The 22,931-nt window shown below is 51.3% G+C and overlaps 3 protein-coding genes across 9 annotated transcripts in view; all 3 read left to right on the forward strand.

Moving 5' to 3' along the window:
* UBTD1 (ubiquitin domain containing 1) overlaps positions 1-8,823 on the forward strand; it is a 70,753-nt gene extending 61,930 nt beyond the window's left edge. For 3 of the 4 annotated variants that reach the window (XM_054522747.2, XM_024254282.3, XM_024254283.3), the window contains 2 exons: positions 5,521-5,748; positions 7,753-8,823. In XM_054522747.2, coding sequence (XP_054378722.1) covers positions 5,574-5,748; positions 7,753-8,138 — 561 coding nt within the window. In that variant the 5' untranslated portion in view covers positions 5,521-5,573 and the 3' untranslated portion in view covers positions 8,139-8,823. Of the gene's footprint in view, positions 1-3,338; positions 3,417-5,520; positions 5,749-7,752 lie in introns of those variants that run through there. The other variant, XM_054522746.2, reaches the window with a different exon arrangement.
* A 1,131-nt stretch (positions 8,824-9,954) lies between these two features.
* On the forward strand, positions 9,955-21,560 carry ANKRD2 (ankyrin repeat domain 2). Its single transcript, XM_002821051.5, has 9 exons — positions 9,955-10,508; positions 15,428-15,529; positions 15,866-16,024; positions 16,124-16,231; positions 18,489-18,587; positions 18,950-19,048; positions 19,946-20,044; positions 20,235-20,333; positions 21,204-21,560. Exons 1-9 carry the CDS (start codon positions 10,341-10,343, stop codon positions 21,351-21,353), a joined length of 1,083 nt encoding a protein of 360 aa, XP_002821097.4. The 5' UTR covers positions 9,955-10,340; the 3' UTR covers positions 21,354-21,560.
* Positions 21,561-21,847: 287 nt separating this feature from the next.
* HOGA1 (4-hydroxy-2-oxoglutarate aldolase 1) overlaps positions 21,848-22,931 on the forward strand; it is a 34,837-nt gene continuing 33,753 nt past the window's right edge. Inside the window, exon 1 of one of the 4 annotated variants that reach the window (XM_063727694.1) lies at positions 21,848-22,539. In XM_063727694.1, coding sequence (XP_063583764.1) covers positions 22,329-22,539 — 211 coding nt within the window. In that variant the 5' untranslated portion in view covers positions 21,848-22,328. The remainder of the gene's footprint in view (positions 22,540-22,931) is intronic. The other 3 variants (XM_054522749.2, XM_054522748.2, XM_024253688.3) reach the window with 3 other exon arrangements.

Consider the following 22,931-nt stretch of genomic DNA (forward strand, 5'->3'; position numbering starts at 1 on the left):
GGCATTATCGTTAGTTCTTATAGGTTTGGGGTAGGCGGTGGAGTTAGGAGCAATTTTTTGTGGGCCGGGGGTGGATCTTACAAAGTACATTCTCAAGGGCGGGAAGAATATTACAAAATACCTTCTTAAGGGCGGGGGAGGATATTATGAAATACCTTCTCAAGGGTGGGGAGGGTGTATCGTACAAAGTAATTCACAAGGGCAGGGGAATATCACAAAGTACATTACTGCAAGGGCGGGGAGGGTGTATTGTCACAAAGTCAATTGATCAGTTAGGAACAAATCACAATGGTGGAATGTCATCAGTTAAGGCAGAAACTGGCTATTTTCACTTCTTTTGTGGATCTGTAGTTGCTTCAGGCCATCTGGATGTATATGTGTAGGTCACAGGAGATATGATGGCTTAGCTTGGGCTCAGAGGCCTGACGTTCCTGTCTTCTTATATTAATAAGAAAAACAAAACAAAATGGTGGTGAAATGTTGGGGCAGCGAAAATTTTTGGGGGTGGTATGGAGAGATAATGGGCGATGTTTCTCAGGGCTGCTTCGAGCGGGATTAGGGGTGGCGTGGGAACCTATAGTGGGAGAGATTAAACTGAAGAAAGATTTGGGGGTAAAGGGTAATATTGTGGGGTTGTTAGAAGGAGCATTTGTCGTATAGAATGATTAGTGATGGCCTGGATGTGGTTTTGTATGAATTGAGAAACTAAATGGAAGACACAAGGTCTGAATAAAAGAAGGAGAAAAACAGGTATTAAAGGACTAAGTATTGGGAGAACCCAGGACATCAATTAGAGAGTGTCCAAAGGGGTTCAGCGTAACTATTTGCTTGGTTGGCGAGTTTTTGGGCTCTATTCCTTGAGTTTTTTATGTTGTCATATACCAAGCCAGATTGATTTAGGTGAAAACACTCTTCATTTAAAAATATACAGAGTTCTCCTTTTTCAGCAGTGAGTAAATCGAGGCCTCGTCCATTTTGGAGGAAAGAGAAATGCAAAGCCAGTAATTGTTTGTTAAAGAAGGATTAGAAATGGCTAGGAGAGAGTGAGTGAGATTGATAGTGTGGTGGAGATAGGTAGGGAGAGGTTGAGAGTGACTGGAGAATGGGGGCAAGGATAAGAGTGAGTAGAAAAGTGAAAAAAAGGACTTATCAGAGTGAAAGTATTGGAGGGTACCCTGTCAGCAAAGATCATCTATCCACTCCAAGAGGGAGTCGAGTGGCAGATTAGGGATAGTACCAGGAGATATCTGCTACGATGGTTTGGAGGAAAAGTGTAAACTGGCAGTGTAAACAGGGGCAGGGCATTTATGAGTAGTTAAGAATGGTGAATAGAGGTATGACTAGACAGAAGATAGTAGGGATGACAAGTTTTCGGGGTGCAGTCCAAGTGGGTGGGGTGGGTGACTGCGTAAAGCCTGTTGTAAAGAGTAGGGTAAGGAAGAAGAGACCTAATAAAAATGAAAGGATGTATTAGGCTTATAAGGGTTACCGTTATCCTTTAGGAATGCAGGTGAGTTTAAGGGAAGTAGGGGTGAGTACTTGTGACTTCCAGGAGGAAGAGGAGAGATCAGGCTGGCTGTCCGACAGACACAGCTTTATTCTGGAATGGTGAACCCAATGGGGAGGGTCCTGCAGGCGGATGGCAGTTGGGGTACTATAGATGACTAAGTAGGGTCCGGTCCGTCAAGGTTGTAGAGTTTGAGGGATCAGGTTCTTAACAAGAACTGATCGTCCAGCTAGGGTGTCTTCATATGGCTGGGAATCTGAAGTAGGCAAGAGAAGATTAGCAGCCTGGCGAGTTTCCTGTCTAGCCTGCTGGAGGACTGGAAGATAGTCGCCTAGAGGGCTGGTGTCTGGGACAAGGTTGGGGCCGAGCAAGAAAGTGTGTCCATATAAAAGTTCAAATGGACTATACCTTCAAATGGACTGTGACATATTTTGAAATGGCCCTGCAAAACTGTCTCTTATGCGGGAAGTTACATTTTCTTTACAGAATCCCCTTCCCTTTCCAGGTCTTTTTCTGATCCTGAAGAGATTAGCTAAAAAATCTAGCACCTGTTAAAGGTCTGAATAGGAAACATTTGCCATCTATTGCCTCTAAGGGCGGCCACCTATGAAATTTCATCTACATAATAAGAACCTTGGTCTCCACAACTCCTTATTATTATTATTATTATTTTTTGAAATGGAGTTTCACGCTTTGTTACCCAGGCTGGAGTGCAGTGGCACGATCTCAGCTCACTGCAACCTCGGCCTTCCAAGTTCAAGTGATTCTCCTGCCTCAGCCTCCTGAGTAGCTGGGATTACAGGTGCCTGCTGCTATGCCCAATTAATTTTTGTATTTTTAGTAGAGATGGCATTTCACAATGTTGGCCCGGCTGGTCTTGAACTCCTGACCTCAGGTGATCCGCCCACCTTGGCCTCCCAAAGTGTTGGGATTACAGGCGTGAGCCACCGCGCCCAGCCCACAATTCCTTGTCTTAACCCAGACATTCCTTTCTGTTGATTCGAGGACTTAAGATAATAACTCTTTCAACCAATTGCCAACCAGAACATCTTTAAATCCACCTATGACCTTTAAGTCCCCACCCCTTCAAGTTGTCGCTCCTTTCCACACAAACCAATGTATATCTCACATGTAATGATTGATGTCTTAAATCTCCCTAAAACATATAAAACCAAGCTGTAATCCAACTACCTTGGGCACATGTTCTCAGAACCTCCTGAGACTGCATCACAAGTCATGGCCCTCACATTTGGCTCAGAATAAATCTCTTCAAATATTTTATGGGGTTTGGCTTTTTTTGTCCAACAGTCTGTCCCTGTTCCAGTACTGTGCCAACTGTAGCTTTATAATTAATGCTGATCATGGCAGCGCAACTTCTCCCACCTGATTCTTTTCTAGGAGCATCTTTGTTCTTCTATATAAAATTTAGAATCAGTTTGCCAGGTTCCTTGGGAAAAAACTGACAGGAATTATATTGGAATTGTATTACATTTATAGATCAGTTTAGGGGGAGTGGACATCTCCATGATTTCTTTGAATGTTGCTTCATTCCCATTTTCCCTATTGTATACTTCTGGAAATTCAGTTCAAAATTTTAGACCTAGCAGGGCATAGTGTCACCTATATAGTCCCAGCTACTTGGGAGGCTGCTGGGGGAGAATACTTTGAGCCCAGGAGTTTGAGGCTGCAGTGAGCTATGATCACACCACTGCACTCCAGACTGGGTGACAGAGTGACCTTGTCTCTCAAAAAGAAAAAAGACATCCGAATCTCAATTATATTGTATTTTTCTTTATTTTTATTTTATTTTTTTTTTTTTGAGACAGGGTCTCACTTTGTCACCCAGGCTGGAGTTGGAGTGCAGTGGCAAGATCATGGCTCACTGCAGCCTCAACCTTTCTGGACTCAGGTGATCCTCCCACCTCAGCCTCCTAACTAACTGGGACTACAGGTGCATGCCACCATCCCCGACTAATTTTTTGTATTTTTTGTAGAGACAGGTTTTTGCCATATTGCTCAGGCTGGTCTCGAATTTCTGGGCTCAAGTGATCCATCTGCCTTGACCTCCCAAAGTGCTGGGATTACAGGTGTGAGCCACTGGGCCCGGCCTGTATTTTTAATTTTTAGAAGTTCTATGTGGTTCTTTTAAGATTTTCTTGGTTATACCTACTGTGTACCCACCCACAAAAATTAAACATTTTTTAAAAATCTCCCTGGTCGTTCTTTATAATCTCTTATTCATATTTTTAAGGTCCTCATCCCTTAACTCAGTATTTCAGAATCTATCCAAAGTCTTTGCAAATCTGATTCTTTTGTCTGCTGTTTTTGCCAGTAAAGCTCGTACTGCCTTGTTTCCTTGCATATTGAGATTTTTTTTAAAAAAACTATTACCTTATTTATTTTTCTTGGAACTTTATCTTGGGAATTCTTTGAGGCCTGGTTTGAAGTTGTTTTCCTCCAAAGAGGGTTTGCCTTTCCTTCTGCCACCTCACCACCCCAGGAACACTTTAAATTAAATATTTGGCTTTAGAGTTTTCTGCCCCTACAGGTAACTGTGAATTCGGATGGTGAACTACAGGATTTAGTCAGACCTGAGGTGGGACCCTCACTCACTTACTATGTGACCTGGGGCAAGTCATTTAATCTCTCTAAATCTGTCCTATCACCTGTGAAATAGCAATAATAATACCTACTGCCCAAGGCTACTGCCAGAATGAAATGGGATCATGTATATAAATAAAGGCTTACCTGGGGTTCTTTCTCACTGGAGGTCGCTGCCTGCAGTTCTCTTCCTTGCTTCCTTTTGCCCCAGCCAGCGGGAGCAGCCTGGTGGTGGCCCCCAGCCTCAGTTCTTCCTCTCACTGTAGGACCTGAGTTATAGTGGAAGCCGAGTGCTTCACATCTCACTCCTGTGGCTCACTCTGCCTTTAGTTTTGAGATGACTGAGCCTCCAAAAGCCTTTGAGAGATACCTCTGTCCTCAGTCTTGGCTGTGTTTTGGAGTTGTCTTGGAGGTCACTTGGAGCTGGGTAACAAGAAAAATGACATTTGACAGAACTGTTTTCTTTGTCAGATGCTGCAGGAATTTTTTGGGGAGTTTGTTGGTCATGATTTCTTTAGAAATCCTTTTTTTAAGTGGGACATTAGTAGCAGCAGGATGTTAAAATTGTTAATAATTTTTTTTTTTGAGACATGGTCTCGCTCTGTTGCCCAGGGTGGAGTGCAGTGGCATGATCACAGCTCACTGCAGCCTCAACCTCCCAGGCTCAAGTGATTCTCCCATCTCAGCCTCCCAAGTAGCTGGAACTACAGGAGCGTGCCATCATGCCTGGCTAATTTTTAAAAATTTTTTGTAGAAACAGGGTTTTACCATGTTGCCCTGGGTGGTGTAGAACTGCCGGGCTCAAGCAATCCTACTGCCCTCAAAGTGCTGGGATTACAGGTGTGAGCTACCGCGCCCTGCTCCACATCATGTGGGAAGGGTGCGGTGGCTCATGCGTGTAATCCCAGTACTTCGGGAGGCTGAGGTGGGCGGATCACGAGGTCAGGAGTTTGAGACCAGCCTGACTAACATGGTGAAACCCCATCTCTACTAAAAATACGAATATTAATCAGGTGTGGTGGTGGGCGCCTGTAATCCCAGCTACTCGGGAGGCTGAGGCAGGAGAATCACTTGAACCCAGGAGGCGGAGGTTGCAGTGAGCCGAGATCATGCCATTGCACTCCAGTCTGGGCAACAAGAGTGAAACTCCGTCTCAAAAAAAAAAAAACAAAAAACAAAAACAAAAAACAAAAACAATGGTAGCATATGCTTTACTGACAAAATTATTTTATATCCCTAGGTTGGTTATGTGAAGTTTCCTGACTCTTCCCTGCTATTTAGGAAGGACTTCAGAGACCTGAATACTTAGTAGCCAGTGCAGCAGGGTTTCAGGGTCTGGCCTGGGGAGGGGAGGGCAGGTTGCAGCTCAAGTGGCTTTAGAGATGCTGAGCCTCTCCTTCTGTCCTGCCCAGGACGCAATGAGCCCCTGAAGAAAGAGCGGCTCAAGTGGAAGAGCGACTACCCCATGACTGACGGGCAGCTGCGGAGCAAACGGGATGAGTTCTGGGACACAGCGCCTGCCTTCGAGGGCCGCAAGGAGATCTGGGATGCCCTCAAGGCTGCTGCCTATGCTGCTGAAGCCAACGACCACGAGCTGGCCCAGGCCATCCTGGATGGAGCCAGCATCACCCTGCCTCATGGTAAGTGGGCAGGGCCAGGGCTTTATCCCCGCTGGAGCTAGGGGATCACCAGCACAGTTTGAGGTTGTTGAGGAGTGTGGAGCGGTGGGGCAGGTGGTTACTCACGTATTCATTCATTCAAGCACCCCTTACTGAGCATGGACCAGGAGTGGGTACACAAAGAAAAAGAGACACAGTCTATGCTTGCCTAATGACACAACAGAAAGACAACAAACCTGCAAAGAAGTGTCACAAATGCACTTTGGGACCCCAGAACATCCAAGGCACCGACCTTTTTATTTTATTTTATTATTATTATTTTTTTGAGATGGAGTCTTACTTGCTCTGTTGCCTAGGCTGGGGCTCAGTGGTGGGATCTCGGCTCACTGCATCCTTTACCTCCTGAGTTCAAGCAATTCTCCTGCCTCAGCCTCCCGAGTAGCTAGAATTACAGGCATGTGCCACCATGCCTGGCTAATTTTTGTATTTTTAGTAGAGATGGGGTTTCACCATGTTGGCCAGGCTGGTCTCAAACTCCTGAGCTCCAGTGATCCACTGGCCTCAGCCTCCCAAAGGCACTGACCTTTTATTGGGTTATTATGTGCTGGACACTGAACTAGAAACTTCCACTGCATTAGCTCACGTAAGTTCATAGCAGTCTTATGGGGCCATGTAAAGCAGAGGGTGACAGTGGAGCCCTAGAGTCACAGACTTGAGTTTCTTTTTTTTTGGGACAGAGTTTCGCTCTTGTTGCCCAGGCTGGAATGCAGTGGTGCGATCTCGGCTCACCGCAACCTGCGCCTCCTGGGTTCAAGTGATTCTCCTGTCTCAGCCTCCTGAGTAGGTGGGATTACAGGCATGCGCCATCACGCCCAGCTAATTTTGTATTTTTAGTAGAGACAGGGTTTCTCCATGTTGGTCAGGCTGGTCTCAAACTTCCAACCGCGGGTGATCTGCCCGGCTTGGCCTCCCGAAGTGCTGGGATTACAGGCGTGAGCCACTGCGCCTGGCCACAGACCTGGGTTTCAATCTGAATGTTTCCCTTTCCTAACTGTCTTGGGTTTAGCAAAGAGCTTCTCAAATTTAGAGCCTGACTGCCTTACGACTGTAAAGGGGAGATGATTATTAGGATTCAGCAAGATACACATAACATCATTTAGTCCAGTCTTAGCACTTAGTAGGTGCTCAAGAGACAATAAACATATTTCTCCATGCATTACGTTTTGCCAGTAAGGACACTAAGGCCCATGGAGAGCAGAGCTGTGCTATTTCATTCATCCCTGTAACCCCAGCAATTGGCACATGTGAAGAAATGAAAAATAATATGCCAGGATGAACAAGCCAGTACCTGGTGGAGCTGGGATGCCAGCTCAGGTCTTCCTGACTCCAGCCCTGTACACCTGGTCATCAGGCTGTCCTAGGGAGATCTGACTATGGGGTGGCCATGGCAGGTGTATTAGTCTGCTCAGGCTCCTGTAACAAAATACCACATGCTGGGTGACTTAATCAAGAGACATTTATTTTCCACAGTTCTGGAGGATGGGAAATCCGGCATCATGGTGCTGGCCGGTTCAGGTTTTGGTGAGGACTCTGTTGCTGGCTTGCAGGTGGCTGCCTTCTTGCTGTGTCCTCACATGGGGAGCGAGTGGAGAGTGAGATAGTGCTCTAGTGTCTCTACAAGAACTGTAAGCCAGGGCAGTAGAGCACACCTGTAGTCTCAGCTGCTCGGGAGGCTGAGGTGGGAGGATTGCATGAGCCCAGGAGTTTGAGACTAGCCTAGGCAACATAGGGAGATATTGTTTGAAAAGAAAAAAAAAAAGAACCATTTTTCTGATCAAGGGATCAGAAGGTCAGGGCCCCACCCTATGACCTCATTTTACTTTAATTATTTCTGTATAGGCCCCATGTCCAAATACAGTCACATTGGGGGTTAGAGTTTCACCATATAAATTTGGGGGGACCCAAACATTTAATCCATGATAGTGGATCCCTAAGCTGACTCTGATAGCCCTGCCTCTCCCACAGGCACCCTCTGTGAATGCTACGATGAGCTGGGCAATCGCTACCAGCTGCCCATCTACTGCCTGTCACCGCCGGTGAACCTGCTGCTGGAGCACACGGAGGAGGAGAGCCTGGAGCCCCCCGAGCCTCCACCCAGCGTGCGCCGTGAGTTCCCGCTGAAGGTGCGCCTGTCCACGGGCAAGGACGTAAGGCTCAGCGCCAGCCTGCCTGACACGGTGGGGCAGCTCAAGAGGCAGCTGCACGCCCAGGAGGGCATCGAGCCATCATGGCAGAGATGGTTCTTCTCCGGGAAGCTGCTCACAGACCGCACACGGCTCCAGGAGACCAAGATCCAGAAAGATTTTGTCATCCAGGTCATCATCAACCAGCCCCCGCCACCCCAGGACTGATGGGCCCACGGACCCCTGGGAAGAGGCCCCGCCTGGAGCACTAGGCCCCTACCCTGCTGCTGCCTTCCAGTGCTGTCATTTTCTTCAGGGGCCCTCCCCTCGGTGTGGCTGGTGGGTGAGCCATGAAGGGACCCTGCCTTTCAGGGCACTGTGCGCCACCAGTTCCCGGTACCCAGGGAGCAGGCAGCCACACACGGGCCATGCAACCTTGTCAGAGAAAAGGCGAACGGGGCCCTCACCCTGCCTCTCTCCCGCAGCAGGTTCGAGCCACGAGGGCCAGCCAGGAGGCCCCTGGAGCCCAGATCTGTCATCTGGTGCTGCCAGCTGTGCTCACTCCGGTTTTCTGCTCAGGGTCTGAAGCAGCTGCTGTCTCCCTCCTCTGCCCCCATCCCCTGGCTCTCCCCTGGGCACAGTGCCACTCCCTTGGAAGGGAGGGAACCACCCGTGAGCCCCAGGGCTCGGGAAGCCTGAGGCGGGCCTCTGCCTCTCCCTGCCCCCAGCACAATTGGCAGAGATGAGGCGGGTGGTGGACGGCTGGGCTGTCGTGGCAGGGTCTGCACAGGGCCATGTCCTGGCTGTAACCCAGGCAGTGGGAGGTCTGCAGCCTGGTCATGGCCCCCACAGCAGGTCCCTGTGGACAGACATATCTGCATATTTATCAATAAAGCCTTTTTGCTCCTTCTCACTTGCCTGGCATTTGACTGAATTCTCCTGCAGCTCTGTGGGGCCCCTGGAGCTGTTCTGGTATGGGAACAAGTGGATGCCTGGCCTCCCCAGCTGCTCTGGGCATGCAGTCTCCAGCAGAGTGAGCCTGGAACTGCCAGTCTTCTGGGCCCTGATGCCAGCTCCCCTGGTGTCCTCATGAGTCCTCAGGAAAAGCCACTTAACTTCTGAACCCTCTTTGCTCTTCTTTAAAGCAGAGCCATGCTGCCTGCCCGGCCTCCTCCATCAGTTGCTGGGAGGATTAAGCAGGAAGACAGATGTGAAAGTGCTTGCAAGGCGAAGACAGCACCTCAGGAAGGTGGTCTGCTTCTGCGGCAGGAGGGGCTAACTTCCGGCCCCTGGAGACGCTGTAGCCATCGTGATGTTAAAGCAAAATCTCTGACAGATTTAGATCATGTGTCAGAGGTTTGTGTCAGCTTCCCAGCAAGGGAACCAGAGAGGAAAAGGAACCGGTTCCTCATGCTTCCTAGGGGAATGCATGCATATCTGAAGAGAGGGGAATCTTACATAAGGCTGTTTAGCTAAGGGCGGCCACCAGCCAGGTGAGCCTTACAGAAGCACAGGGCTGGGTGTCTGCAGTTCCCTAGCAGGTTAACCTGGGTCACAGTGACTCAGAGCTCCAGCCTGCGAGTTCCAGGTGTGGAACTGAGCAAGTACAGATCTGCTTTTCCTCCAGTTGGGAGAATTTTTCCTTCTTAGTGAGCATGAGCAGCCTCCCAGCCAGGAAAGTCTGGCACTGTCTGGGCCTGACAGGGAAACCCTGGGAGGGTAGCAGGGTCCAGAGTAGCTGCTGTTCCTCGCCAGCTGGGCTTAGTGCTTTCCGGAGACCCCTTTCTTGAAGCAAGACTCTGTAAGCCCTGCAGAGGTCCACTGAGCACTTACCAAGGGAGGAGACAGATTGGATAAGGTTTGTTCATGACTAGAAGTCACCCAGCCAAATGCAGTGATACTTAACCGGGGGGCATGTGGGACCCCGGAGAGCCGAAGGCCAGCGTGAGCTGTGATCAAAGAGGGAGACAGCTGCCCTTCCTGCTACCACGGCCCTGGCCTGGACAAGTAAGAGTGTGACCCTCCTCACAGCCAGCAGGGCCTATCTGCAGGACAGCCTGGGAGTACAGAACTGTCCTGGGTCCCCCGTTTGGTTTTCAGGCCCTCTTCCTGGAGCTGGCTGAACAGGGTTTCCAGGCATCCAGCAGGTGGCACTGTGATCTGGGCTGGAGCATGCAGCCGGCAGTTCCCTTTTGCAACTCAGTTGCCTTGGCTAAGGCCCAACCAGTCCCAAGTGCTCAGGACAGAGGCTGGACGGGCTCCTTCCTACAGCCCTGCTCTTGGGACACAGTGCCCTCCGGCTCTAATAGGCCAGGAGTTGGGGGGGCAACTGGCTCTGCTCCCTGGCCCTGGCTCCCCCTGCTCCCTGGGGCTGCCCGAGGTGAAGGTGACAGGTGGGGGAGGCAGGTGGAGAATTGAGCCAGTGAGCTCATGGCAAAGGCGCCCAGCTGGGAAGGGGTGGGTGCTCTGGCCTATAAAGCCCCCGAGGCCCTGTGGCCTGCAGAGGCGGTTATGGATGGCACCATGGAGGACTCCGAGGCGGTGCAGAGGGCCACGGCGCTCATCGAGCAGCGGCTGGCACAGGAGGAGGAGAATGAGGTGCGAGCAGGGGTGGAGGTGCCCAAGGGGGTCTGAGGAGATCCAGCTCTGCTGTCAAGGGGAGGGAGAGCCTGTCTGCTACACCTGTGGTGGGGAGGGGGGCAGATGTCCCCAGGGGCCCAGTTGGGCCTCATTCCTGTCCCAGGGTGTTACTGGCAGGGGGTATTGCTGGCAGCAGAAGACTGAGGCTTCAGCCTTCAAAATTGAGTCAGTGAGGTGGGGAGCTGGGCTGGGCCTCCTAAGACTGCTCATCCTCCTGGGCCTTGAGAGACAGTGGGCTGTACAAAGCAGACAGCTGGGTGCTGCCTGGGACTGTCAGGACTGTGTGGCCCTGTGATACCCCAGTGACTGGGGAGGCTGGGGCAGGGGAAACTCCAGTGTTTGCCCACTGAAGAAGAGAGTGAGGAAGGGATGCTGGGAAAGGAAGCATGGATTTTGCCAGCCTGCTGGCCACCCTTGGGGAGGCCTTTGGAGTGTGGTGTTCTGGGCAATTGCATTTTCTCTGGGATAAGGAAGTGGAGCGGCGGCAGGGGGTGCTGGCTTGTCCTACTCTGCATTTTTTTTTTTTTTTTTTGAGACGGGGTCTCCCTCTGTTGCCCAGGCTGGAGTGCAATGCATGATCTTGTCTCACTGCAACCTCTGCCTCCTGGGTTCAAGTGATTCTCCTTCCTCAGCCTCCCAAGTAGCTGGGATTACAGGCATGCACCACCATGCCTGGCTAATTTTTGTATTTTTAGTAGAGATGGGGTTTCACTATGTTGGTCAGGCTGGTCTCAAACTCCTGGCCTCAGGTGATCCACCCACCTTGGCCTCCCAAAGTAGTGGGGTTACAGGTGTGAGCCACCGTGCCTGGCCCCTACTCTTCACTTTATTTAAACTAATACTTCATCTAGTGTTGGCTCTGCCAAGAGCCCAGAGCTGTAGAAATGGGTGGACCAATAAGGCTCAGACCCTGCCTTCTTTTTACCAACCCAACATTCATTTTAGCCCATTTGTTGGTTTCATAGTCAACTAAGAAACAAGGCAAAGGAAAGAAATGACTAAATAGAGGTGTGAATCAGAAGTGGAGGAACACAAGGGGCTCATGAATTTTTCTGAGGGCCTTCAAGGACTCCTCTGTGGACAGGGCCAGGTGCAGTGGCTCAAGCCTGTAATCCCAGCATTTTGAGATCTGAGATCCGAGGTGGGCAGATCACTTGAAGTCAAGAGTTCGAGACCCGCCTGGCCAACATGGTGAAATCCCGTCTCTACTAAAAATACAAAAATTAGCCAGGAATGGTGTCAGGCACCTGTAATCCCAGCTACTCAGGAGGCTGAGGCAGGAGAATTGCTTGAACCTGGGAGGCGGAGGTTGCAGTGAGCCGAGATCGCACCACTGCACTTCAGCCTGGGTGACAGAGGGAGACTCCATCTCAAAAAAAAAAGGGGGACACCTCTGTGGACAGGAGGATACCTGAGCTGGGCCTTCAAGGGGACTCAGTGGAGTCCAGGATGGTGGAGGGTATTCTAGCCTCAGGAAATGCAGGAGCTGAGGTTTCCATGAATGAAAGCGTGGCTGTCTTGAGAAAGTCTGGTAGTAGGGTCTAAGGCTGGAAAGACACAAGCCAGAGAGGGCCATGTAAAAGATATTTATTCTGTGGGCAGTGAGGAGCCACTAAATGTTATTGAGTGAGGGAGATTGGTGTCATCTGACCTATTTTAGGAAAGCAGCTCTGATGGCCCTGAGAAGGACTTGTTGGAAAAGGCTGGCCCTAACAGGAATGGAGGGGAGGAGATAAATCAGGTTGGAAGTAGATGCCATTCAAAAAAAGGAGTGTGACTGAATAAGGGGTGAGGAGGAAGGAAGGGTCAAGACCCCAAGGGAAGAAGGGATGAGGTCAGGAAAGAGCTTGGACTGAGCCCTGGCTGGAGCGAGCATCCCTGGATCTCTAGGAATCCCACTTCTCCCTCCCCCAAGGGCGTGTGCCTATGGTTGGCTGGTGCCAGGCAGGTGAGTCATGCTGCTATGCCAGTTCTGGAGTGCTGCCAATAGACACACGGACCTTCAGCAAGGGGACGCAGAACAGTGCTCTTCCGTTCATTCATCCAATAAATATAGCTACAGAGCTGTCAGGACACCAGTGCCAGGCCCTGTGCTAAGCATTTTACAGGCATTCTCTCATTTAATCTGCATAGCAATCTATGAAGTAAAGCGGGAGCTTTGTATGTTTCATGAACTCACATTCAATGCAGCAAACAGCTATTGAGCACCTACTGTGTGCCAGCCCACAAAGACAAACCTGAAATGAAGGGCTGTAGGGTCTGAGGAAGATGTGGGTGAGCATTAGAGTCCCCAGTTGTCTCTACCAGGCCCCAGCCTGGCAGGGTTCTTGGAGGAGAGCCTCTGTCTAGCCTGTGCCCCATCCCCAGGGTGGGAGGGGAAGGAGGGCCCCAGAGGCCAGTGCAGGGGCTGGAGTTCCACTGTGGCGAGTTTACTGGATTAGGTCATCACTGAGAGCTTAAGGGTTAGCAGAAATGCTGAGTCTGCTTGCCATCATCCATTCACTCATTCATTCATTCATTCATTCACCAGTCACTAAGCACCTACTATGTGCTAGGGCCTGTCACAGATGCTGGGGACACCAAGATGATTAAGACACAAGCTGGGGAGCCACAGTGGCTCAGGCCTATTGTCCTGGCACATAAGGAGGCAAGGCTAGGCATTTGAGGCCAGCCTGGACAACATGGAAACCTCTCATCCATGTGACAACAACAACAAAATTTATAGCCGGGCGCGGTAGCTCATGCCTGTAATCCCAGCAATTTGGGAGGCCAAGGTGGGTGGATTGCCTGAGCTCAGGAGTTCGCGACCAGCCTGGGCAACATGGTGGAACCCCGTCTCTACTAAAACACAAAAATAATTAGCCAGGCGTGGCGGCATGCGCCTGTAGTCCCAGCTACTCAGGAGGCTGAGGCAGGAGAATTGCTTGAACCTAGGAGGTGGAGGTTGCAGTGAGCCGAGATCGCACCACCGCACTCCAGTCTGGGCGACAGAGTGGGACTCCATCTCAAAAAAAAAAAAAAACACAAGCTGGCCCTCTGGATGCTCCCTGAGGAGCCCAGCCAGAGTCCCACATGCAGCAGTAGCTGCAGCCCCAGGTTATCTTTCATTCTTGGAAGAAGATGCAGTGTTTCTGATTAGGCCAGCACTGAGACCTCAAACCATGAAGCCCAACATGAAAGGGAGAAAGCAGTGGCTAACAGAACCTTCAGAATGAAGACCTGGGAAATCGGCTCTCAAAACCACCTTGAAGGAGCAAATGTGGGAGCTCAGGGAGGAATGGGAAAGGGGCCTGCGTGCTCTGTAAGGGTGGCCTCCTTCCCAGCTGCCACATTGACTCAGGACCCTCCAACCTGGGCAATTGTTCCTGGACTCATAGCCACACAAGCTGCCTGGTGGGGACTGCAGAGATGGGAGTGCCAGCACATCACAAAGAGAGAAGAAGCAGTCCAGGAAAATCAGAGGGCAAATGCAGAGGAGACCTGGCAGGCAGTTGGACCTGGATTACATTGAAAAGAAGGTTAAGACTTAGAGCCCATTTCAGAGCCCATTTCAGGCCGAAGGCTGAGGAGCTGCTGCTCCCATCGCCAAGTTCCCCTGAAAGCAATAGTTTCCAAGCTCTAGACTTCACAGATCAGTGAAATCTGAGAGGAAAAAAAATAGTATCTAACAAAGAGTTGCCAAATTTTATATTGCTAAGACCATTTAAGAAATAATCATCTCTCATCATAATTATTTCATCAAAGTGAATTATTTATTTTTAAAACTTATTTTATTTATTTATTTACTTACTTTTTGAGACCGAGTCTCACTCTGTCGCCCAAGCTGGAGTACAGTGGCAAGATCTTAGCTTACTGCAACCTCCACCTCCTGGGTTCAAGTGATTCTTGTGCTTCAGCCTCCCGAGTAGCTGGGACTATAGGTGCGTGCCAACACGCCTGGCTAATTTTTGTATTTTTAGTAGGGATGGGGTTTCACCATGTTGCCTATGGCTGGTCTCGAACTCCTGGGCTCAAGCAATCCACCTGCCTCGGCCTCCCAAAGTGCTTGGATTATAGGCGTGCGCCACTGTACCTGACCTATTTATTTTTTGAGGCAGGGTCATTCTCTCTCTCTCTCACTGTCACTCAGGCTGGAGTGCAGTGGCATCATCTTGGCTCACTGCAACCTCCCCTTCCTGGGCTCAAGTAATCCTCCCACCTCAGTCTCCCAAGTAGCTGGGACTACAACAAAAGCCACCACGCTTGGTTAATTATTTAAATTTTTTGTAAAGATGCTGTCTCACTATATTGCCCAGGCTGATCTCAAACTTCTGGGCTCAAGAGATCCTCCCACCTCAGCTTCCCAAAGTGCTGGGATTACAGATGTGAGCCACTGTGCCAGGTCTATTTATTTTTAGAGACACGATCTTGCTATGTCTCTGGAGCTGGTCTCGAACCCCTGGGATTGAGCAATACTGTCTAAGCCTCTCCAGTAGCTGGGACTAAAGGCTAGCACCACCACACCCAGCCAAAGTGAATTTTTAATGCCAAAAAAATAAAGAAAAAAAATAATCTTGGTGCTTGAAAGACTGAATATATTTAATCTCATAAAAAACGCACTCTGGTGGCCTTTAATGTTGTTTTGCAGGGATCCAGGCCAGCCAGCGGGCAGGTGTCTGAGCTCAGGGTTGGGACTGGGGCTGAAGCTGAGGTGGGGAACTCGCCCCTTTTGGGGGCCTCTCCAGGGGCCCTGCTCTTGCTGGGGGCTCCCCAGGATCAGCCAGAAGGGCTCTGAAACCACCCAGGAGGAGGTCCCTGTGGGGTGTCCTTGGCGTGGTTGGGGGAGAGGCTGCCTGTCTCCTCGGGTCCTGGAGAAGGTGCCCTCCTTGGATCACCAGAAACTCCGAGGAGACGCACGCCAGAAGCTGCCCATGGACTTGCTGGTGCTGGAGGATGAGAAGCACCACGGGGCTCAGAGTGCAGCCCTACAGAAGGTGAAGGTAAGCCCGGGAGGACCCAATGTCTGCACCCAGGGGACCAGCCAGGTAGCCATGGCCTGTCTGCACCTCTCCCCACGTGCCCATGGACCAGCAGTTCAGCACCCCCGGTAGAACTTGCTAGCCCTGCAGAATCTCCGCTCCGCCCCAGAACTACTGAGTCAGAATTCCCCCAATCTGAGAGCCATCTAGGCCTGGAAGGAGGGATAGACCTTGGTTCCTTCTTTCTTAAAAGGGTCTTCCTGCCTACCCCACCCTCTCCACCAGCTTAGCTCAGAGGTCTCCCAAGCCCCCCAAACTCTCTGCCCAGCCGGGGGGTTGATGGGCCATCCCGCGCAGGGCCAAGAGCGCGTGCGCAAGACGTCCCTGGACCTGCGGCGGGAGATCATCGACGTGGGCGGGATCCAGAACCTCATCGAGCTGCGGAAGAAACGCAAGCAGAAGAAGCGGGACGCTCTGGCCGCCTCGCATGAGCCGCCCCCGGAGCCCGAGGAGATCGTAAGGGTCCCGGGGAGGACACCGCGAGGGGGCGGAAGGGGAGCCCGGGAGGCTTCGGATGGCCCGGACGGCCCCTGACTGCTGCGTCCACACCTGCAGACTGGCCCTGTGTCTGAGGAGACATTCCTGAAAGCCGCGGTGGAGGGGAAAATGAAGGTCATCGAGAAGTTCCTGGCTGACGGGGGGTCAGCTGACACGTGCGACCAGGTGATGCTCCTAGCCGCCCCTGACCGCCCTCCCTGTCAGTTTCCATCCCCACTCCGCTCAGCTCCTGGGTCAGCCCACTGTGAGCCTATTTGAGAGGAGGCACGGGTGTTCTTTGGATGGGTGGGTGGCTGGGGCACTCAGAATGGGTGTCCCTTCCCCGTACAGGAATTGACCTAAATCCTTAAACCCTTTTCCAACTTGAATCACCTGCAGAGCAACAAATGTCACATGTTTAGGAAAGAAAGAAAAATAGAATCAAATAAAAATAGACCAGGACCAGAAGATGTGGGCTCAAATCCCATCTCTCTCACTCACGAGTTGTGGGACCTGTGGCTGGGTCGATGCCCTCTCCATGCCTCAGTTTCCTCCTCTGTAAAATGGCCTACTTCCCTCACAACATGCTACGGTGATCAAATGGAATATTAGGCTGGGCACTGTGGCTCACGTCTGTAATCCCAGCACTTTAGGAGGTCAAGGTGAGAGGAGCGCTTGAGCCTAGGAGTTCAAGACCAGCCTAAGCAACAGAGTGAGACCCTGTCTCTATACATATATAGATATAGATATAGATTTTTTTTTTGGTAAAAGGAAAAAAGGAATATTAGCACCTCAGTAACTCAGTAAGTATTCACTGAATGAATGAAGAAACTATCAAGCATGTGTTAAGATATGATATTTTTGTTTCTCATGGTATAGTACTGTACTTTTTTTTTTGAGACAGAGTCTCACTCTGTCACTCAGGCTGGAGTGCAGTGGTGCAATCTCAGCTCACTGCAACTTTCGCCTCCCAGGCTCAAGCAATCCTCCCACCTCAGCCTTCCAAAATGCTGGGATTATAGGCTTGAACCACCACACTTGGCCTATTTTTTTTTCATGGTAAAACATAACGTGAAATGTTCCACTTTAGCCATTTTAAGTGTACAATTCAGTGGCATTAATTACATTCACAATGTTGTGCAGCCATATTTTCTTTTTTTTTTTTTTTTTTGAGATGGAGTCTCGCTCTGTCCCCTAGGCTGGAGTGCAGCGGCGTGATCTCGGCTCACAGCAACCTCCACCTCCCAGGTTCAAGTGATCCTCCTGCCTCAGCCTCCCGAGTAGCTGGGATTACAGGCACCGCCACCACACCCAGCTAATTTGTTTATTTTTAGTAGAGACAGGGTTTCAACTTGTTGGCCCTCCACAACAGGCTGGTCTTGAACTCATGATCTCAGGTGATCCACCCGCCTCAGCCTCCCAAAGTGCTGGGATTACAGGCATGAGCCACCGTGTCCAGCTCCTTGCAGCCATATTTTCTAAATTTTTCATCACCCATCATACTTCTTTTTGGTTTCCCTGAAACTGCCTCTTTCACACTTCCTGGGGTGCTTTCTTGCTCTTGTGTCCTGGGATTTGGCACATTAGTGGTTTTCCACCTTTGGTCTGCATTATTGTAGACTTGGACCACATGTCCTTTCTGTTCTTTAGACTCCAAAGTCTTCATCCTGTCAGTCTATCCAAGTACCTCCTACTTCTGAGCACCATGCTAGGTGCCAGAATACAAAAAAAAAACAAAAACCAAAAACAAAAAAGCAAAGCAAAACAAAACAAAACAAAAAAACAGACCAGGGTTGGTTCCTTGGGGAGACTCACATGTAACCAGATCATTAGAATATGGAAAGATACTCACTGTGTGTGGCCTGTAACCAGATCATGAGAATATGGAAAGATATTGTGGCTTGAGCGTTTCAAAAGTCCAAGGCAGAAAGGAGAAGGGGAAAAGTTTATTCTTTCTTTGAATCAGTGATCAGTGTCACCTGTTCATTCTGGCCTTGTGCTAGGCACTTAGGGAGTCCAGCAAGACTTGACCTGCCCTCGAACACACTCTCACAGTTAAGGGTCATCTGGGCCCTAGGGAAGCCTTGGCCTAGAGGTTTCAAGGAAATGATGGCATTTGAGCTGCATCTTGAAGGAGTAGCAGATTTAATCAAGCACTCCCAGGAAGTGAGAGCAAAACAGGCATGCTTGGCAGAGGAAACCGCCTGTAGAGAGGCATGGCTTGATGTGCCTGGGGGGCAGTGAGAAGGTCAGGTTCCCTGGGGCAGAGGGCTCCCAGGCTGGTCTGGATAGAGCATAAGGGAGCTGGCAGAACACAGAAAACATGGGGGCCAAGCACAGGGGTGAGAATCAAGCTGGGGGAAGGCCTGGGCCTCAGCTTGGGTGGGAGATGGGCTCAGGCCTGGAGCCAGAGGCCAGGCCCTGACAGCCTCTCTGGGGACAGTTCCGTCGGACAGCACTGCACCGAGCCTCCCTGGAAGGCCACATGGAAATCCTGAAGAAGCTTCTAGATAGTGGGGCCACTGTGGACTTCCAGGATCGGGTGAGTGAGAGGGCAGGTATTCAATGGGAGACAGGGGGTGGCTCCAGCACTGACAGACATCCTCTCCCTGCCACCTGTGCCAACCTGAAGCATAAACAGGTTGCTCAGGTGCCAGACTCCACCTCAGTGGCTTATGAGACCTTGAGTAAGCCCCTTCTCCTCCCTAAGCATCCTCTGTGAGTCTGGCTTGGACCAGATGGGCCCTGAGTGTTCTTCTGTTCCACTTGGTCCGTTGCCAATGCCCAGGCCTGCTCCCTGTACCTTTCCCCTAGATATCCCTCTGCCTTCCTGGCTGGGGTACATTCCCCCCGAATACTTTCTTCCCTGCAGCTCTGTAGTTAGACCTCATCATTTCCTTCTAGCTGGACTGCACGGCCATGCATTGGGCCTGCCGCGGGGGCCACTTAGAGGTGGTGAAACTTCTGCAAAGCCATGGAGCAGACACCAATGTGAGGGATAAGGTGAGGCAAAGACACTCAGAAGCAACAGATATTGGGGTGGCTGTGGGGAGGAAGGCAGGGGTCCAAGGGCAGGAAAGACCAGGGGGCAGAAAGGTAGTGAGCTAGTCTGGTTTCTGGCTGCAGAGCAGGGAAGCTAAAACAGTGTCCTACTGGGCCTCCCAGCCCCGGGATGGGTCCCTGCCATCCACACAGGCCCTTGAGGAACCACCATCTGAGGACAGGAGGAGGAAGAGCAGACAAGAAGGGAGGACAAGAGACTCACTGTCTTGGGGGCTTCGGGACCACTCAAAAGATGCAAGATTTGTTCATGTTACCTGTCATTATCCTTCTATCTACCTATCTATTCATCTATCCGTCTATCCATACATCCATTCCTCCATTTATTCATCCCCTCATTCATTTATTTATTTATGCGCCATCCTTCTATTCATTCATTGTTTCATGTGCAACCTTGAACAAGTGACAGCCTCTGAGCTTCTGTTCCTCATCTGTAAAACGTCTTGCAGAGTTGTTGTGTAGATTAGGTGGGAAAACACATGTAAACGAATTATTTATTCAACATAAGGCAAATGTCTTGTAAGCTTTTGCATGTCCATTACATAGTCATCTCTCAATAAATGACATCTATTATGATTATTAAAAGAAGGGTAGAAGAGTGAGCAGCTGGGTGAGAGGAGAATCATAGAAGGCTTCCCAGAGGAAGTGGCATTTAAGGCTTTAGAGTTAGGCCACTGGATAGGATGGCAAGAAACTGTACCATTCTCTGCCCCTCCAGGGCTCAGGACTCGGCACTAGGACTTGGAAGAGGGATTAAGCTGGAGTTAGGACAGCCCCCCTCCCCAGGGGTACCACAGTTCAGGCCCTGTCAACCAGCAGTTCCTGATTCCTCCCACCCAGCTGCTGAGCACCCCGCTGCACGTGGCAGTCCGGACAGGGCAGGTGGAGATTGTGGAGCACTTTCTATCCCTGGGCCTGGAAATCAATGCCAGAGACAGGGTGAGTGCTAGCCTGTCCGCTGCTCATCCGCCATGGGTGTGTGGGCAGCCTGCGGGCCGCTACAGGTGGTGTCCTTCCTCCTGGGGCCTTCAGGACTTGGCTCCTGAGCAGGGTCTCTAGCCCACCTCCCATCACCCTTGCCTCCTCTCACTGCCCACAAGGGCCATACTGAGTGCCACACTGACTCTAGGAAGGGGATACTGCCCTGCACGACGCTGTGAGGCTCAACCGCTACAAAATCATCAAACTGCTGCTCCTGCATGGGGCTGACATGATGACCAAGAACCTGGTAAGCTCATTCCCTCCCTGATTCAGTCATTGGCGTGAGCACTCACACAGTGGAGGGGCTGTCCAGGCCCCTGGAGCAGCCCCCGCCTAGGGACATGTATCATTGGCTCTGGCCAGCACCATAGTACATAAAGTTGTCCTCTTCCAGAGCACCATTCCAACTGCCCGCCCCATTCTCTATGTGTGTCTATGTCCAGAGTGCAAGTGCAGAGAGACAGCAGGAGGGGCAGCAAGAGGACTTCCCAAAGACCCCCAAGTAGGCCAGAGGGGGTCCTCAAGTGCTGGACCAAGGAGGCCAGAATCATGAAAGGCCAGAGCTGGAAGGGACCGAGCACTCAGCTGGCATGACAGTTCCTAGCACCCCATGTCAGCTCCTGCGGTCTTTGAGTTTTCTTAGGATCCAGGAAGGAAGTCCTTGGAAGGGGAAGGTGCCCAGGGAACACCTTGGACTAGGGAACACTTGGTCCAAGTTCTTCTTTGGGGCCCAGAGCATTCACAAAAGGAGGGCGTAGGAGAGTCCCTCGGGCTCAAGAAAGGCTAAAGGGATAATGAGAAAAGCAGGAAAATATGGAGAAGGTATAAATGAGGGGTTTTCACCCTCAGCATTATTGACATTTAGGGCTGGGTGATTGTTTGTTGTAGGGGACTATCCTATGCATTGTAGGATATTTAAGCAGCATTCTTGGCCTCTGCCCACTAGATGCCAGTAGTACCTATCCCCTAGTGTGACAACCAAAAGTATCTTCACACAATGCCAGTTGCCCCCATTTGAGAAGCACTGGTGTTGTCAATGAGGGTACCTTCTGTGAAAGCCTTCAGGACAGTTAACAGATTTTCTCTTGCCGCCCCCCCACCGCCCCACCCCCCCAAGGCAGGAAAGACCCCGACGGACCTGGTGCAGCTGTGGCAGGCTGATACCCGGCACGCCCTGGAGCATCCTGAGCCGGGATCTGAGCATAACGGGCTGGAGGGGCCTAATGAGAGTGGGCGGGAGACCCCTCAGCCCGTGCCAGCCCAGTGAATGCATGCCCCAGCCCAGCCAGCTACCCAGCCCCTCTCTGTGTGCAGCCAGAGGGTCCTAAGAATGGCTCCCGGAGCTAACTGAGGGCCCAGCCTTTTTTCTGCGTGATCCAGGAGCACCCACAAACTACCACAATAAAAAAGCTGTTTTTGCTAATTGCGATGTTCATTTCCATTTGTGTCTGAAATCTTTGGGAATGAAGGAAGACTGGGGGCAAATGCTGGTTTGGGGAGGAGGGAAACTGGGAGCCGGTTGGCCCTCTGAGCTAGCCCTGCAGCTTCTTTACTGTGGTTTCTTTTCCTTTCTTCCCTGCCACTCAACTTTTCCTGCCCCTTCCCACGTCTCCAGGGCCAGGCTTGGCCCCTGCATGGATTGACTTGGTAGTACACTCATCCTGGCCCCCTTCCTGGTGCCTGCTGTCCTGTGGGGCTGTGTGTGGCTAGCACAGGCTTGTCACGTGGCCGCCTTGGCAGGAGGAGCCTGGTAAGGGAGCGGGGCAGGGGAGGGACAGCCTGTCACAGGCAGCTTCTTGCCCAGCCTTGCCACACCTCCCACAGGGCAGGGCCTGCTCAGCCAATCAGCTCCACCAATCTCAGAACTGCCCGTGGAAACCTGGCTGGGCTTCTGGCTTCGGAGCTGGGAATTGTGGGAGGAGGGCCCAGATCCCACTGGAGATACCAAAGAAGATACCCTTTAGTATTGGGATCCCAGAAACCAGTCCTACATCTGGCCAGAGGGACACTGGGTTGTGGCATCTCTCCAGCTGCTACCCAGAAGGAACAGGGCCCCCTGGGGCCTATAGGCCTTGCCCCTGACCCTGGGGACACCCAGCTCAGGCCTGCTCCAGTGGCCACAAGTCAGGGAGGCCGCAAATTTTTAACTAGACACATTGATCATTAATAGGGGGTTAGAAAGAGTTCAAACTAAGTCTCACTCTGGGACATAGACCAATTGTGCCTCAGGCCTCCTGCAGAGATGCTGGGTCCCCAAGTCTGGTCCTCTGTGAGGCAGGGGCTAAGCAGGAGCTTGTCCAGGAATGTGGGGGGCTGGGCCTCAGGGGAGGGGAAGAAGGTGGACATTTCGGGCATCTACCCCCCTGTGACCACCCCCTTCACTGCCACTGCAGAGGTGGACTATGGGAAACTGGAGGAGAATCTGCACAAACTGGGCACCTTCCCCTTCCGAGGTAAGTGGGGTTGTCCTCTGTGGGACCTGGGGAGATGTGAGTGGCCCTTTAGCCAGAGACCAAGGGAGGGCACACAGGCTCTGTCAAGCTGTCCAGGGATAGTCTGGTACTCAGTGGGTCATTTTATTATGGGAGAGGAACAGGGGAGACTGGTCTGGAGTCAGGAGACAGGCAGGAAGCTCCACACTGGCCTGTAACCTTAAGCTAAACCTCGCCTGCTTCAGTTTACCCAGCTGTAAACTGTTAAAGTGCCTTTGTAGCTCCCAGAGTGATTCTGGGATTGGACTGGATAATGGGTGTGAAAGTCCTTGTCAACCTTGTCACTCCATGCAGATGTGAGGGCATGTGGCTGGGGTCACGTGGCAGCCCAGCCACAGTCCCAGTTCCCTCCA

This window comes from Pongo abelii, chromosome 8 (assembly GCF_028885655.2).
Source record: "Pongo abelii isolate AG06213 chromosome 8, NHGRI_mPonAbe1-v2.0_pri, whole genome shotgun sequence".
NCBI lineage: Eukaryota > Metazoa > Chordata > Mammalia > Primates > Hominidae > Pongo > Pongo abelii.

Coding starts and splice junctions, on each gene's coding strand:
- ANKRD2 (XM_002821051.5), top strand. CDS start 10,341: ATGGCAAAGGCGCCCAGCTGGGAAGGGGTGGGTGCTCTGGCCTATAAA. Junction 16,232..18,488: donor CAGCTGACACGTGCGACCAG/GTGATGCTCCTA, acceptor CTCTGGGGACAG/TTCCGTCGGACAGCACTGCA. Junction 19,049..19,945: donor ACACCAATGTGAGGGATAAG/GTGAGGCAAAGA, acceptor CCTCCCACCCAG/CTGCTGAGCACCCCGCTGCA.